The following is a 13,153-nucleotide window of genomic DNA, read 5'->3' as shown; positions in this document are numbered from 1 at the left end:
TGCAGATACTCAATAGTAATACGTATAGAAACACTTCCACTAAACTTCCACTTGTTAAATGTCTTATTTGTTACATGACTTGAAAACTAGAGCTGCACAGATTAATCGATTCATCGATTAGTTGTCAACTATTAAACTGATTGGCAATAATCCATGAATCAGTGACAGTCATCTTTTATGAAAGACAAATGAAAATTCTTTGATTCCAGCTTCTTGAATGTGAATATTTTCTAGTTTCTTCACTCCTCTGTGACAGTAAACTGAATATCTTTGACAGGGGTGTAGCACAACATTCTGGGCCCTGTAGAAAGAGTAATTCTTTATGGGCCCCTCCCTGCATCGACAGCTATTCATTCTAGCATCTTTTGGGTACTCAGTCGCCTTCCACCTTCGTTTTCATCTCTGATTTATTGTTAAGCAGAGATGGAGCCATTACAATGCGAGACTAGTTGCAGCCCTATATTTAAAACTAGAAAAAAAGTGGCACTTCACCAAGGTCCAGACTAACCTGCGGTAGGTGAACAGGTATGGCTGGCGGACGGCCTGCAGGGGAGCCCAGATGACGAAGCCCAGCAGGGCGAAGGGCAGCGAGGCGAGGAGAAGGAGCAGGTAAAGGGGCGCTGAGATCACGACACACAGGGTGAGGAAGGAGCAGGGGTCCTGGGAGCGTTGGCGCTTCTCCAGCGAGGTTGCCACGCAGGAGCCCAGGAGCCGGTCCAGGAGCCAGTAGCAGGGGAACACCAGGCTCCATGACAAGCCGTCCAGGAAGTGCAGGCAGGCACTGGAGTAAGGGGTGGTGTGGAGGACCATCTCTATCCTTTTCTCTCTCTCTTTGTCTTCCTCTCTGTCACGCTCGCCTCGCCTTGCAAGCTAGCCTACGCTGTTAGAAAAGTCCGTAGAAATACGGGCTAATCTAGCGTCTTAATATGAAGGAATTTTCTGTAATGATTTTTCACAGGTGTTTTTCCGTATTTAGATTTCTTTAAGATTAACAGAAATGTCCGTTAAAAGGTACAGAGGATATACTGTAAATCGACAGATTTTTCCGTTTTTGGATTCATAGAAATGTATGTAAACTTAACGGAAAAGTTACTGGTAATTTTCTGCCAGGACATTATCCATCTTTTTTTTTTTTCTTTTTTTTTACAGTGTATGTACACAACCACATATGCCACACAGATCTGTTCCAGAGATTACGTCAACAGAAATAAATAAAAAATATAAATCAGACTCAACTGAGACCCTCCCCCCTCCTTGGAGAGAGGTACACTACATGGTTTGGGTGTTTTTTTGGGTGTTTTTTTTTATCTTCACAGGCGAGCTTGTCTCAGTATCGCTACCCCTCCTTTAGCAATTGGACCCTCTACAGGGGGGGTCAAGAAGTGCAGTCTGGAGGGAGGGGGTTTCCATGGTGAGAGCTTTTCTGTTGATGATGGATCTACGATTGCGGGGACTCCAACGACCTCGAGAGGGGGCGGCCATCAAACGTCACCGTTTCCTCGGGACCTGGAGAAAGTGAACTAATCGATAGAAAGAACAGAGGAAGGAAATGGGGAAGGGGGGGAGGAACAAGAGGCGATCAGTGATTGATTCGCTATGATGTAAGCACGCTGCAAGCAAAACAAACCTTGTAAATTTCCATGTATGTGAATGCATACTGAACATACATTCCCAGCGGTTCTTGTATGTCCACAGCCAAAACAAAAGAGTGTTCTGTTTGTGTGTTTTGTCTTTAGATAGGGCATCTGGGTTTTTAACACAGCTACTGCCCATCCAACCTTTAGTGTACTGAATACAATCCAAATGAAGAAAAAAGAAAGTGCATTACACCGGATCTATCAAAGTAAAACAAGCACTAATATTCAACAGCATGTGGTTCACTGAGGCTACATCTGCACTACTACATTCTCATTTTAAAACAGCATTTTGAAGCAAAAACAACCTCCGTCCACACACGCTCCGTAGCAAAACTAATCTCCGTTCATATTAATACCTCTGACACATAAGCTGTGTTGGAAACCGTTCCCTATCATGGAAATAATGCCCTATATAGTGTGTTCGCCATTTTGAAGTTTTGTTAGCATTCTCCACAGTTAATTTCATTCACTATATAGTCCATTATAAAATACCCACAATGCACTGCTAGTTTGAGCATATATACAATGTACCCTACATATCACCCCCGTGTACTAGAGTCCGGATCAGGCTCGGACATTTCTCTGTCCGAGCCCGGCCCGCGTCTGACAGAGCAGTAACTGAGCCCGACAGGCTTTAAGATATTTCTGTCCGAGCCCGACCCGAGTCCGTCATTTAAAATCTCATTTTTTTCTCATACTAATGACACATGTACGTTTGTACGATGTTGTCACGATGTTTTCAGTGAGTGTCCGACATCTGGTATCCCTATATAGTTCACTATTTAACCCTTTGAGGTCTGAGGGCATTTTTTGATATCGTCTTGAATTCTCCTTTTTTAGGGTATTTGCATTTAACCTGATATGATGTGTTTCATATCAAAATGTTCAGAATAAACTCAGCTTTCTGTATAGTGTTGCCCAAAATTGTTCCAGAGCAATGTGTACAGAGATAATTTGGCCCAAAGGCAAACATATTTCTCAAATCTTTTATAGTAAATAAATGTCTAAAATGAAATTTTGTAATATCGCTTCTTGCATAGGAGTGTTGTCAAACATCGCTTGGACCCGCCGATGCATCTTTTGTCCTCAGAGGGTTAATAAACACTATATAGGGAATAGTGAATGAATGAGGGAACAGTTTTGGACACAGCTACAGACTGTGTCCACGTCTCCACTTCCTCCCACTGTACAAAAGTGAAGCCAAAAAATCCAGTATGAAATCCTATCTGCCACAGAGTTTCTCTTCAGGCTGATGTCACTTGTCGATGCATTAGTACTTTTAGTTATGTAAAGGATCTGAATACTTCTTCCACCACTGACGACAGCCAATATAATACTAATCTGCTGTTTAAACAATCTTATTTTCTTCCTGCCCACAGATGACACTCCTTGAATGTTTTTTAAACCAACTATAACACCCACACAAGCCACAGTGAGGGGCATTAGCTCCACCAGCATGACTAAATAATGAATAGATTCACTCATTCATGACAACAGTCAGGGGTTTAGGAAGACACAAAGAGAGTGTTGACCTCAGTGTAACCTCAAATACCCCACAGGGACCAGCAGAGCAACAGCACAACACCCTCAACACAGTGTCACATCTACAGCAAGACACAATGACTCCATGATCCATCAAACCATCCAGCTGAAACTCACCATATGTTGTACACACATGTGTTAAAGGGTAATTTCGGGTTCTTTCAACCTGAGGCCTGTACTACGAGAATTGATTACTAGTTAATAACCACCATAGTGACACAGCTCATGTGGGACCGCGGTTGTTAGATTTGGTGAAGCTGGGTAACTGAATTAAATCCAGGGCATGTTGATCTTGATTCGTAGTACAGGCCTCTGGACCCTATTTCCCTATGTTTTCTGTGTGTAAGTGACTGATGGGAACAACAATCTTTGAAATTAGTTCAGTATTAAGCGTGAATGCTGTAACCGGCAGCCACACACCGGGCTGAAATGTAACCTTATGGGGCAAATGTTCATTGTTAATTTGGTCCACTTAAAGTGTTGTTTTGCTACTGACAGGCTCAGATTATTATTCTAAGTGTCTGACAACATTATGGAAAGGATCCCTACAGAGATAGACCTTTTTGAAACCTCTTTAAGACCTTTCTGTTCAACAGCGCTGAACCCACATGACTCCATTTAAAAAAAACATACTTTTAGTGTGTATAGAGCCATATTTTCACATGCAAATCTGTAAACTATGTGTTTATTTCAACCAAAACTAGAGTTGTGATGGTTGGAAAAGTGGTAAGATGACCCAAAATGGGTTTTTATAGTTTTATTTTGCTTCTGTTGACTTTGAATGAAGTGTATTTTACGATGCTAAAATTACTTTTTATTTACATGGAGTCTGGTGGCTTTAGCGAACGCAAAGGATCTTACACTTTAACAGAAAGGTCGACCTCCTTAGAAATCCTTTCCATAATGTGGTCAGACACTTAGAATATTAATCTGAGCCTGTCAGCGGCAAAACGAGCACTTTTGTGAAGGTAAGTACAAGCTGCAGAATTGCCCTATTAACTTACATTGTGGCTTGTTTCGCCGCTGCTGATTGCAGCGGTAGTTACCCTTTAACACACATGAAGATTAGTATTCATCTAAATGACAAAAAATAAACAACGTTGTTAAGCCTCTAAAGTTAAAAGAGCAAGATAATGCTGCTTTACTTAATTAGCTTATTTTGTCCCAATTAAACAAATGGATGTCATTTCTTCATTTTGCATCCAGGGTCTGTTCTTTTATCTTTTCAAGAAAAAAAGCCTTTTTCAAAAGAACAACACTATATGAGATATTTGTAACACCATTCTATTGTCTGCCAAAATGAGACTCTTATGTTTGACAGGATGATGCTCTGAATAGCACATCTATATCAGAACAACAATAATTAATGTCACCTCCGCCCTAGTAATCTTCTTCTGTACAGTCTAAACCTTGGTGTACAGTAATGATTCATGTTATGACAGAACAGTTGCAATTTAGTGAGATGACTGACTTTCCGCCTTCTACTGATCGACATCTTCTTGTGTGGGTTGGCTGGTTATCCGGGTGAGAGATGAAGAAAGGACCTCCTGACTATAGGGCTGCACAATATTATATATATATTTTTTTATGTCACCGCAATATTAACTGGGGCGATGAACATATCGTGAAAGGCTGCAACACATCGCCAAAGGCTGTGACATATCATGAAAGATGCAACATAACATGAAAGGCTGCGACATATCGCAAAACTCAGCGACACATATTGCGAAAGGCTGCGATGTATCGTGAAAGGCTTCAACATATCGTGAAACGATGCAACATATCACAAAGCGCTTCGACACATACCGCAAAAGGCTGTGCCGTATCGTGAAAGGCTGCAACACATATCGCAAAAGGCTGCGACGTTTTGTGAGAGACTGCGACTTATCACGAAAGGCTGCAACTTATCGCTAAACGATGCAACATATCGCAAAACTCTTCGACAAATATTGCAAAAGGCTGCGACATATCGCGAAAGACAGTCAGAGATTTCTTATCAGCAGAAAACTGCACTTTAAAATGTAACTGTCATTCTTTTCTTAGTTGTGTCTTTAATGTTCAATTCAATGTTCATATTTGCTCAATAAAATGTTGGAAATGATTTCCTTTCATTTGTTTTAAATTCAACAAGCAGTTGTATTTTAGCAGAATACTGAAAGGAGCAGAAATGCAGAAGTGAGTAAAATTTAATATAAAGTATGTTTATTTATCGCAAGTAATATCGTTATCGTGATATTCAACAACATTATCGCATATTTTCCTCATATCGTGCAGCCCTACTGCTGACTCACCAGTAGGCCTAAGAGACATGATGGCTGACTGACTGACAGACTGTTTTACTGATTTGACGCATGATTGTCTGGCAGATTAGCAGGTCGACAGACAGTACTTTTCCATTCAGCCTCCTGGCAGTCTGTGAGTTTGTACTTAGAATATTGTGACCCCTGGTTAATGTATATTTAAGATAGTGAATATGACTGTGAAGGTAATTAGTAAAAGCATTGTTTGACCCACTTATCAATAAAACGGTGGTATCCATTTAGCATTAACAGAGGACCGAGCATGCAGAGAGAAGGTCAGTGACTAAGCACAGAATAGGCTAACCTCACTCATTAAAATGAGTTTCACCAAAAAATACATTGATAATAAAAACGACATGTATCTACAGTACTTAAAAATAAATTTTACTAAACTAAACTTTGTTTTTCAAGTTCAAATATTTTTGGTCTTGCTAACAGACACTGTTCTCCACAGTATTCAGTAAACAAGGTCATCTGATGCTGAGTACTGCTCAGAAAATACTCCCATTAATAGAAAACTAAGCGAAAATGGAGCGAAGACAGCAGAGAGAGCTGCTTATTATACTGCAGACCAGTCTCTCAAAGTAAGAAAGAAAGAAAATTAGAAGTTAAAAGAGTACATGATGGTACTGTATGCTTCCATTTCTTACATTGGTAACACTTTAATATGAGGGGACATTAATTATCATTAGTTAATACAGTTATAAGCATTAACTAACCATTAAGAACAGTTGACTAAAGTTTCTAATTATCATTTACTAATGATGTTAATGTTAACTAATGTATTAAGTGATACATTAATTAACAATAGTTAATGCAGTAATAAACATTAACTAACCATTTATAACAGTTAACTAAGGCGTCCAATGACAGTGACCATGTACTAATGATGTTCATGTTAACTATGGTATTAATTGAGACATTATTTTAACATTAGGTAATGTAGTGAACAACATTAACTAGTCTATTTTTACATTTATAGGTGTCCTTACAAATTATACAATGTTCATTTATTTAAAATATTCACAGTAAATCCAGATATATTCTTGGATTTGTTTATGTAAAATAGAAATTGATCTCATAGTCTTCCATCAGCTGATGGAGTTTTCCCAGATGAAGACTGAAACACCCAGAAAAAGGAAGTAAGCAGACCTTGAGGACTAGGTTGACATTTTTTAAGAACTACACTCATTCGCTTTCTCGCCAAGAGTTGGATGGGAAGATAGATCATGTCTGAGAGTTTTGTCAATCTCCTCATCTAACTCTTGGCAAGAAAGTAAAAATCTGTCAATCTATTCCTTTAAGACTTCTTTGTGAAAATACAATCTCCAATGTCAAGAATTACCTTTCATGCTGAAGATATATTCTCTAGATTTTAGTGGCATGGCCAGCAGTGAGCAGGTAAAGCTTGGAGAAACAGTGTGACAGTGAAAAGAAAAAGAAAAGCAGGAAAATAACACTTTAGTTAGTTAACATATCAGCACTGCTTTCATTATTGTAGATTGGCTGCATTTCCTATCTTCCTTGGATGCCATTACAAGGCAGAGGAGAGAGAACCTTTCACTGCAGTACAGGCTTGGTTAATGTTATGCTTCTTTTATTGTGCTGTGTTAAATCCCTTCAACCCACAATGTTTAAAGACATGCACTTTTAACAAGACTGTTTTCCTTGGAAAACTGTGAAGAATTTCCTTTTTGGAATTGCAGACATCATAATAACCAACCCAGAAAAAAACACCAATCAATCACAGCTGATATATCAGTGAGCACAAACGGTGACACTTATCAGGGGAAACGCTGCGGTGCATAATTCATACCCAAACACGCAGGCTTATAGGAAGAGACCGAAATACACAACGACTGCAAAAGATCCAAGAGAATGCCAGCAGAGATTTCAGTGGCAAACACACACATACATCTTCAGGCAAAGACACACAAAACATGTAACAGTCTACAGACATATGCATGCAGACGTACACATATACATGTTTACAGTGAGTCAGCTTCGTGCAGACAGAGAAATCCTTTGTTGTTTGCATTATGCTGAGGAGCTGAAGTCTACTAATTAGAGCTGCTGTTCATGGTATCCTGCTGCCACTGGGATTTCAATAGAGGAACAATGTCGACTAATGGAGACAAACATTCTGTCTGTATTTCTATCTCCTGTTGAGGAAGACAGGAATTCAAACTGTCTCCCCTTAGTTTACTTAGTTTTACTTTCAGTTCTATAATGGACTGCAGGCCGGAGACGGTCAACGGGCCAAGCAGATGAGTGTTTTTTATTGATCAGCCTCCACAAAAATGCCGTGGTTGTTTGGTGCTATAGGGAAGAGAGGTATGAACTATACCTTCAGATGTACAGTACATAGGTCACCAATGCCTTAGTCTATATCGACGATGGTTCATTTACCGGATAGTTCTGGTGCTGCCGGAAATCCTGCCGGATGTCCCGCCGGATGTCCCTCACTTTCCTCTTTCTTTGAGTTAACTTTAAACTCCGGTTGCATCGAGGAACATTAACTGGAGCCTCTGAGCAACGTTACACGCTGAAAATGGCTTTAAGGAAAGTTTGGATCGTGCAACAAGGCAGGCCAGCTTGGTTTGTTCGGGGAATGATTGTAAAGATTTACAAAGACTGATGTTTAGGGCATTTACTCTCTATCTGGGAGGAGTATATGCTATGTACAAAATACACACAATGATACACTGGTATGAGCAAATTACGTTTAACCATGTATCAGCTAATTTAAATAGCTCACGTTACTGTATTGTGTCAACAGTTAGCTTCATTTAATATTGTACGTGGTGTTTCTTTTGCAGGGTGCAAATATAACATCTAAACAAGTTCCTTCCCGAGACTATTTTGCAGAGCCACGCTAGCTTGGCCTAAATCTGATCCTAGCGTGTTGATGTATCAGGCCAGATTCAGGACGATTGATTTAGTGTGCATACTCTGGGTTCATGTTTAAAATATCAATATTACAGTTAAACATTTAATGTTACTCTTTGACTACTTGCAATTAAAGGCATTCATGACCGTTAATACTATAATATAAACGTGTTTTTCTCATATGACATAGTATTGTAGAATCAGTTTTGATCAATTAATGGTTGAGTGTTAACATAGTTTAAAATGATAAAAAAATGTAGCAAACCATACGCTGTGTTCATGTGCTGCCTATTTGTACAATCACACCTTTAGTGTCCAAAGACAAATGTGACAGATGCCGCCCACAAAGAGCCTGGGTTTGGGCCACTCGAGGTTTCTGCCTAAAAGTAAAGTTTTTCCTCGCCACTGGAAATTGTTGGGTCTTTGTAAATTATAGAGTGTGGTCTAGACCTACTCTATCTGAATAAGTGTCCTGAGATAACTCTTGTTATGATTTGATACTATGAATAAAATTTAATTGAAAATTGAATTAACCAAAATTACTCTATTAAGTTCCCAGAACTGCCAAAGGACAAACTTAGTCGCTGTGAATATGTTTTTCTTTTTAAAATAATTAATATTTTGTGAGCTATGTGGTCCCTGCTGTTAATGAAACCCAAGCGAGTGCCCTGTTTAACATTACAAAGAGATGAAAACTTGCAGCTAGTGTCCAATAAGGATACAATATGATGACTCTTTAATCAAAGAGTAGTGTGGGAGATGGTCTCCCCATTAGCCAAAAACAATGACACTTCAAAATGACCTTTCCCTCATTTACATACATAATGAACAATGGGAATAGAATTAAACAAAATATGATATATGACACGTGGGTGATAGAAGCTGCTGGTAACAACATAGATGCCAAATTTCCTTCTTTCATTAGTTCTTTTTCTTTAATTATAGATATTGAGCAGTAACATCATTAAGTTAAAAATGCCTGTTAAGTTGACAAAATGATGCATGGCTTATTTACAGAAATGTTATTTAATATGCACTGTCCCTGTCAAATAAAGGATTACATTACACATTACACACATTGTTTTTTAATTAAGCAAGTATGCATTGACAGTCTATATGGAGACAGCTACATAGCATTGAAGTACACGGCCTAAACAATAACACTTTCACAGCTCTAATCACGCACCTAAACACAGGATGCACACCTCACTGTCCTGGGACGCTGATTAGGACCCAGATCGACAAGTAGGAAGTGAGTGATAAATGACCGTGTCAGCTTGGGGGCTGTGGTACGTTCAAGTTTTTCCACAGATCTGCTCCAGATAGTTTCCTCCTCAGCCCCAATCAATACTGTCAGAAGAAAAATTGTGGGACGCATGTGTGTATGGAGAGGACAAAGGGTCATATTCACTTGCTTGTGTGTGAGCCCATCAATAGCATGCGTGTTTATATTGTGTGCATATTGTCTGTGTATGTGTATGTGTATATGAAATTGTATTTATGGGTTTCAATTTGTGTTTCAACTTGTTTCTATTTAAATATTCTTTCCATCACATCTATATAGACATGCATATCTATGTGTTTCATGCTTGTATACATGTTTTTTTTTCTCTTTGTGAAGTACTTTGGTGCAATCTTGTTTGCTTTTAAAGTGCTGTATACATAAATTACACTGAAATTTGAAAAAGCTGTGTGAGGCATAAACCATTGTGTGTGTTCATGCATATGTATAGTACTATATGTGAGTGTGTTTATCAGTACAATGTAGTCCAGTGGCTGAATGGAGCATAACATTGATCACTGCCTTTGTTATAGGAGAGAGATTAGAGCAGTGAGCGCCACAGTCTTTAGTCTCCTCTTTGTTTCTGCTTTACCTATTCTCTCTCCCTCCCTTTCTTCTTTTTCTTCGCGTTTCATTTCCTGTTTCAGTTTCTCACACACAGCGTACTCCTGCAGCTTCTGCACGAACAGCAGTCAATTCAGCAATTGCCACAGTACTGTACACACAGGTGCACACGCACGCACGGACACACACACACACACACACACACACACACACACACACACACACACACACACACACACACACACACACACACACACACACACACACACACACACACACACACACACACACACACACACAGGTGTGTGGCACTATCTTTGTGGGGACCAGTCATTGACATAATGCATTCCCTAGCCCCTTACCCTAACCTTAACCATCACCACTAAATGCCTAACCTTAACCCTTACCCTCACCCTAACCAGAACCTCATTCTAACCCTAATCCTAAAACCAAGTCTTAACCCTCAAACAGACCTTTAAAGTTGTGGGGTCCAGCATTTTGGCCCCACAAAACTGTCCGGACCCCACAAGTATACTGGACTCCCGGTTTTGGGAACCCACAAATATAGTTAAACAAGCCCACACACACACACACACACACACACACACACACACACACACACACACACACACACACACACACATGCGAAGACCAGTGACGTCACTCTGCTCTCAACATGCTCCAGGGAGTTCTGTTGTCATGGCGACCTAGTCACATGCACTTAGTAACTGTACTAGTGTGGCTGCCTGTCAGTGTGCAGAGAACACACACGGACACAGTCAGGACACGGCTTTGGCTCTCACATATATACTGAAGTGGTTGCAGGGTATATATGTATGTGGAGTGGTGAGACACAGACACTGTCGAGCACAGGGTTTTCCCTACCGTTATAAGGTTTAGGTGCAGCACCCAAGCCGTTTTGGGCACCGCCTAAGACGAATAAATGTAAAATCAATGTGAGCATCAAAACTAAGGGCCCTTTTACACCTGTAGTTCTGTGGACTCGGGCCTTTTTCATTTGGTTGGGTTTGCTTTCACATTGCACTTTGTCAAAGGCACCACACACTGTAAACACGTCACGCGATCGAGACGGTCGCTTGTTTATTGAACAGAATATCCAAAACTCGCTGACACTTTCAGAAATAATGGAGCAACACCATATTTATAACGTCTTGGGTTTTCTGGTTCTGCTTTAGTGTTTCTGATATCTACGGTGGCCGACAGGAGCAAACGCCCTGCAACTTAAGAAAACACACGCAAATAGACAAAACACAAGCAAATTAAGAAAACAACTTCATTAATTTGACAACACGTGCAGCATTCAGCAAACGCGCTGCAAATACACACAACACAACCAAATACATAAACGCACTGCAAATATGAAACGATGCAAAAAGAAAAGCACACAAACCCAGAAAACAAATGCAACAAAAAAACGCAGCATCCAGATTACACAACGGAAGTTCTCCAGACCTCTAGAGGGAGCAGCTAGTGGAACAGCTGGATTTTAGACCCCACGGTCAGCAGCTAGCAGCTGACCTGATGACAGCAAGGTCCCGGAGGTTTGGCCTACTAAGTAGCCTGCCTACAATTTTAAGCCAGAACAAAAATATATAGTTTTTATACCGATTTTTGTATACATTATATATTGTAGTGTATTATCATAATTTGTTTAACGTGCAAATATTATTTTTTTACCTCAAACCAGACAAAGACTTGCGCACCCCCTGTGATCTTTGCCGCCCCCCTGAGGGGTGCCCGGTCCCCAGGTTGGGAACCACTGGCTTAAATCATATATAGGTCCGTAAATTGTGTGCAAGGTTGAAATTTCAAGCTAGTAAATGCTTTTGTTTTTGGTTCACTTCCTGTATTTGGGTCGGATCGCGTTCTCACCTGAAGTGAAGCGAACTCACTTGAAAGTGAATCGAGATCCCCGTTTTCAAGCAGTCCAGAGTTTGTTTGTCTGATCCACACCAGAGTTCAGATGAACTTTCACACCAGCCCTAAGGTCCGGACTATCAGACCAAACGCTCCAGGGTTGGGTTTAAACGGACCAAACGAGGCAGGTGTGAAAGCAACCTAACTAAACTTTTCTCAGATCTAATGATTGTAATTGGATCCCAGTGGACTTCTTACTGTAAGCAATTAGTGTTTTCACATGTGAGGAATGTGTCACCTGGGACACGTTCAATCTCTAAACGGTGTGCACCGTTTTGCTACAGTTTCCTGGTTTCCTCGGAGCGATGTTAAACGGGCTTTGAGGTATGTTTTCTTTGGTTTGGTAGGTGTGTCTCTTGTTTATTGGTTGTGTCACAGGTGATACCCAATCAGCAGAGACGTGTCTGTATACTTGTGGTAATAAAGGCAGGGCGTTCGCGCAAACAACTGGGTGTTCAACACACCTCCGTTTCTGTTAAAAAAACATGACACTACATTTTGTCGGGGCTGAAAGGAAAGCAAGTCACTTCCTGTTAGATTTTTGTGTCTTAGGTAGAGAATTGTGTGTAGTGTTTTGAAAAAAGTATTTCATGCAACTGAAAACTGAGGGAAAGGCTGAGAAATAGCTTCTGGTTTTGGAGAGTCGGGGTGTGGTTTTGCCCTTTGAGTGAGAGGTTTCAAAAATGTTGTGACATGTAAAGATTTGGTGTGTAAGCAGTTGTAAAAAACTGTATCAAGATTAGTCTTTAAGCTTTTTGAGTGTTATTTAATTATCACCTGCTCCAGCTTTTTTCAATATTTTGTGAACCTAAGAAAACACTGAAGCAGTGCATGCATGCTGCTACAGTGAAGCCTGCAAAACATTTAATTCATGTTTTAATAGCCCAACAGCAGCTATACTTCAAACAAGTGATACCCATGTCACATGTTTTCCCCTGGATGGTTATTTTCCAATCAATTAAGAATTGTGGCCATGTCAATAGCTACGCATAACCATCAAC

The 13,153-nt window shown here is 40.1% G+C and overlaps 1 protein-coding gene across 1 annotated transcript in view; it reads right to left on the bottom strand.

Annotated features, from left to right (window-relative positions):
- Positions 1 to 13,153, bottom strand: part of smpd3 (sphingomyelin phosphodiesterase 3) — a 68,879-nt gene that overhangs the window by 33,925 nt on the left and 21,801 nt on the right. Inside the window, exon 2 of the mRNA XM_078257981.1 lies at positions 509 to 1,520. Within this exon, the coding sequence (XP_078114107.1) occupies positions 509 to 810 (302 nt within the window). The 5' untranslated portion in view covers positions 811 to 1,520. The remainder of the gene's footprint in view (positions 1 to 508; positions 1,521 to 13,153) is intronic.

The sequence above is a fragment of the Sander vitreus genome, chromosome 8 (assembly GCF_031162955.1).
Source record: "Sander vitreus isolate 19-12246 chromosome 8, sanVit1, whole genome shotgun sequence".
NCBI classification, from domain to species: domain Eukaryota; kingdom Metazoa; phylum Chordata; class Actinopteri; order Perciformes; family Percidae; genus Sander; species Sander vitreus.
The sequence above is the reverse complement of the archived record's forward strand: the minus strand, read 5'-3'. Positions and strand labels throughout refer to the sequence as shown.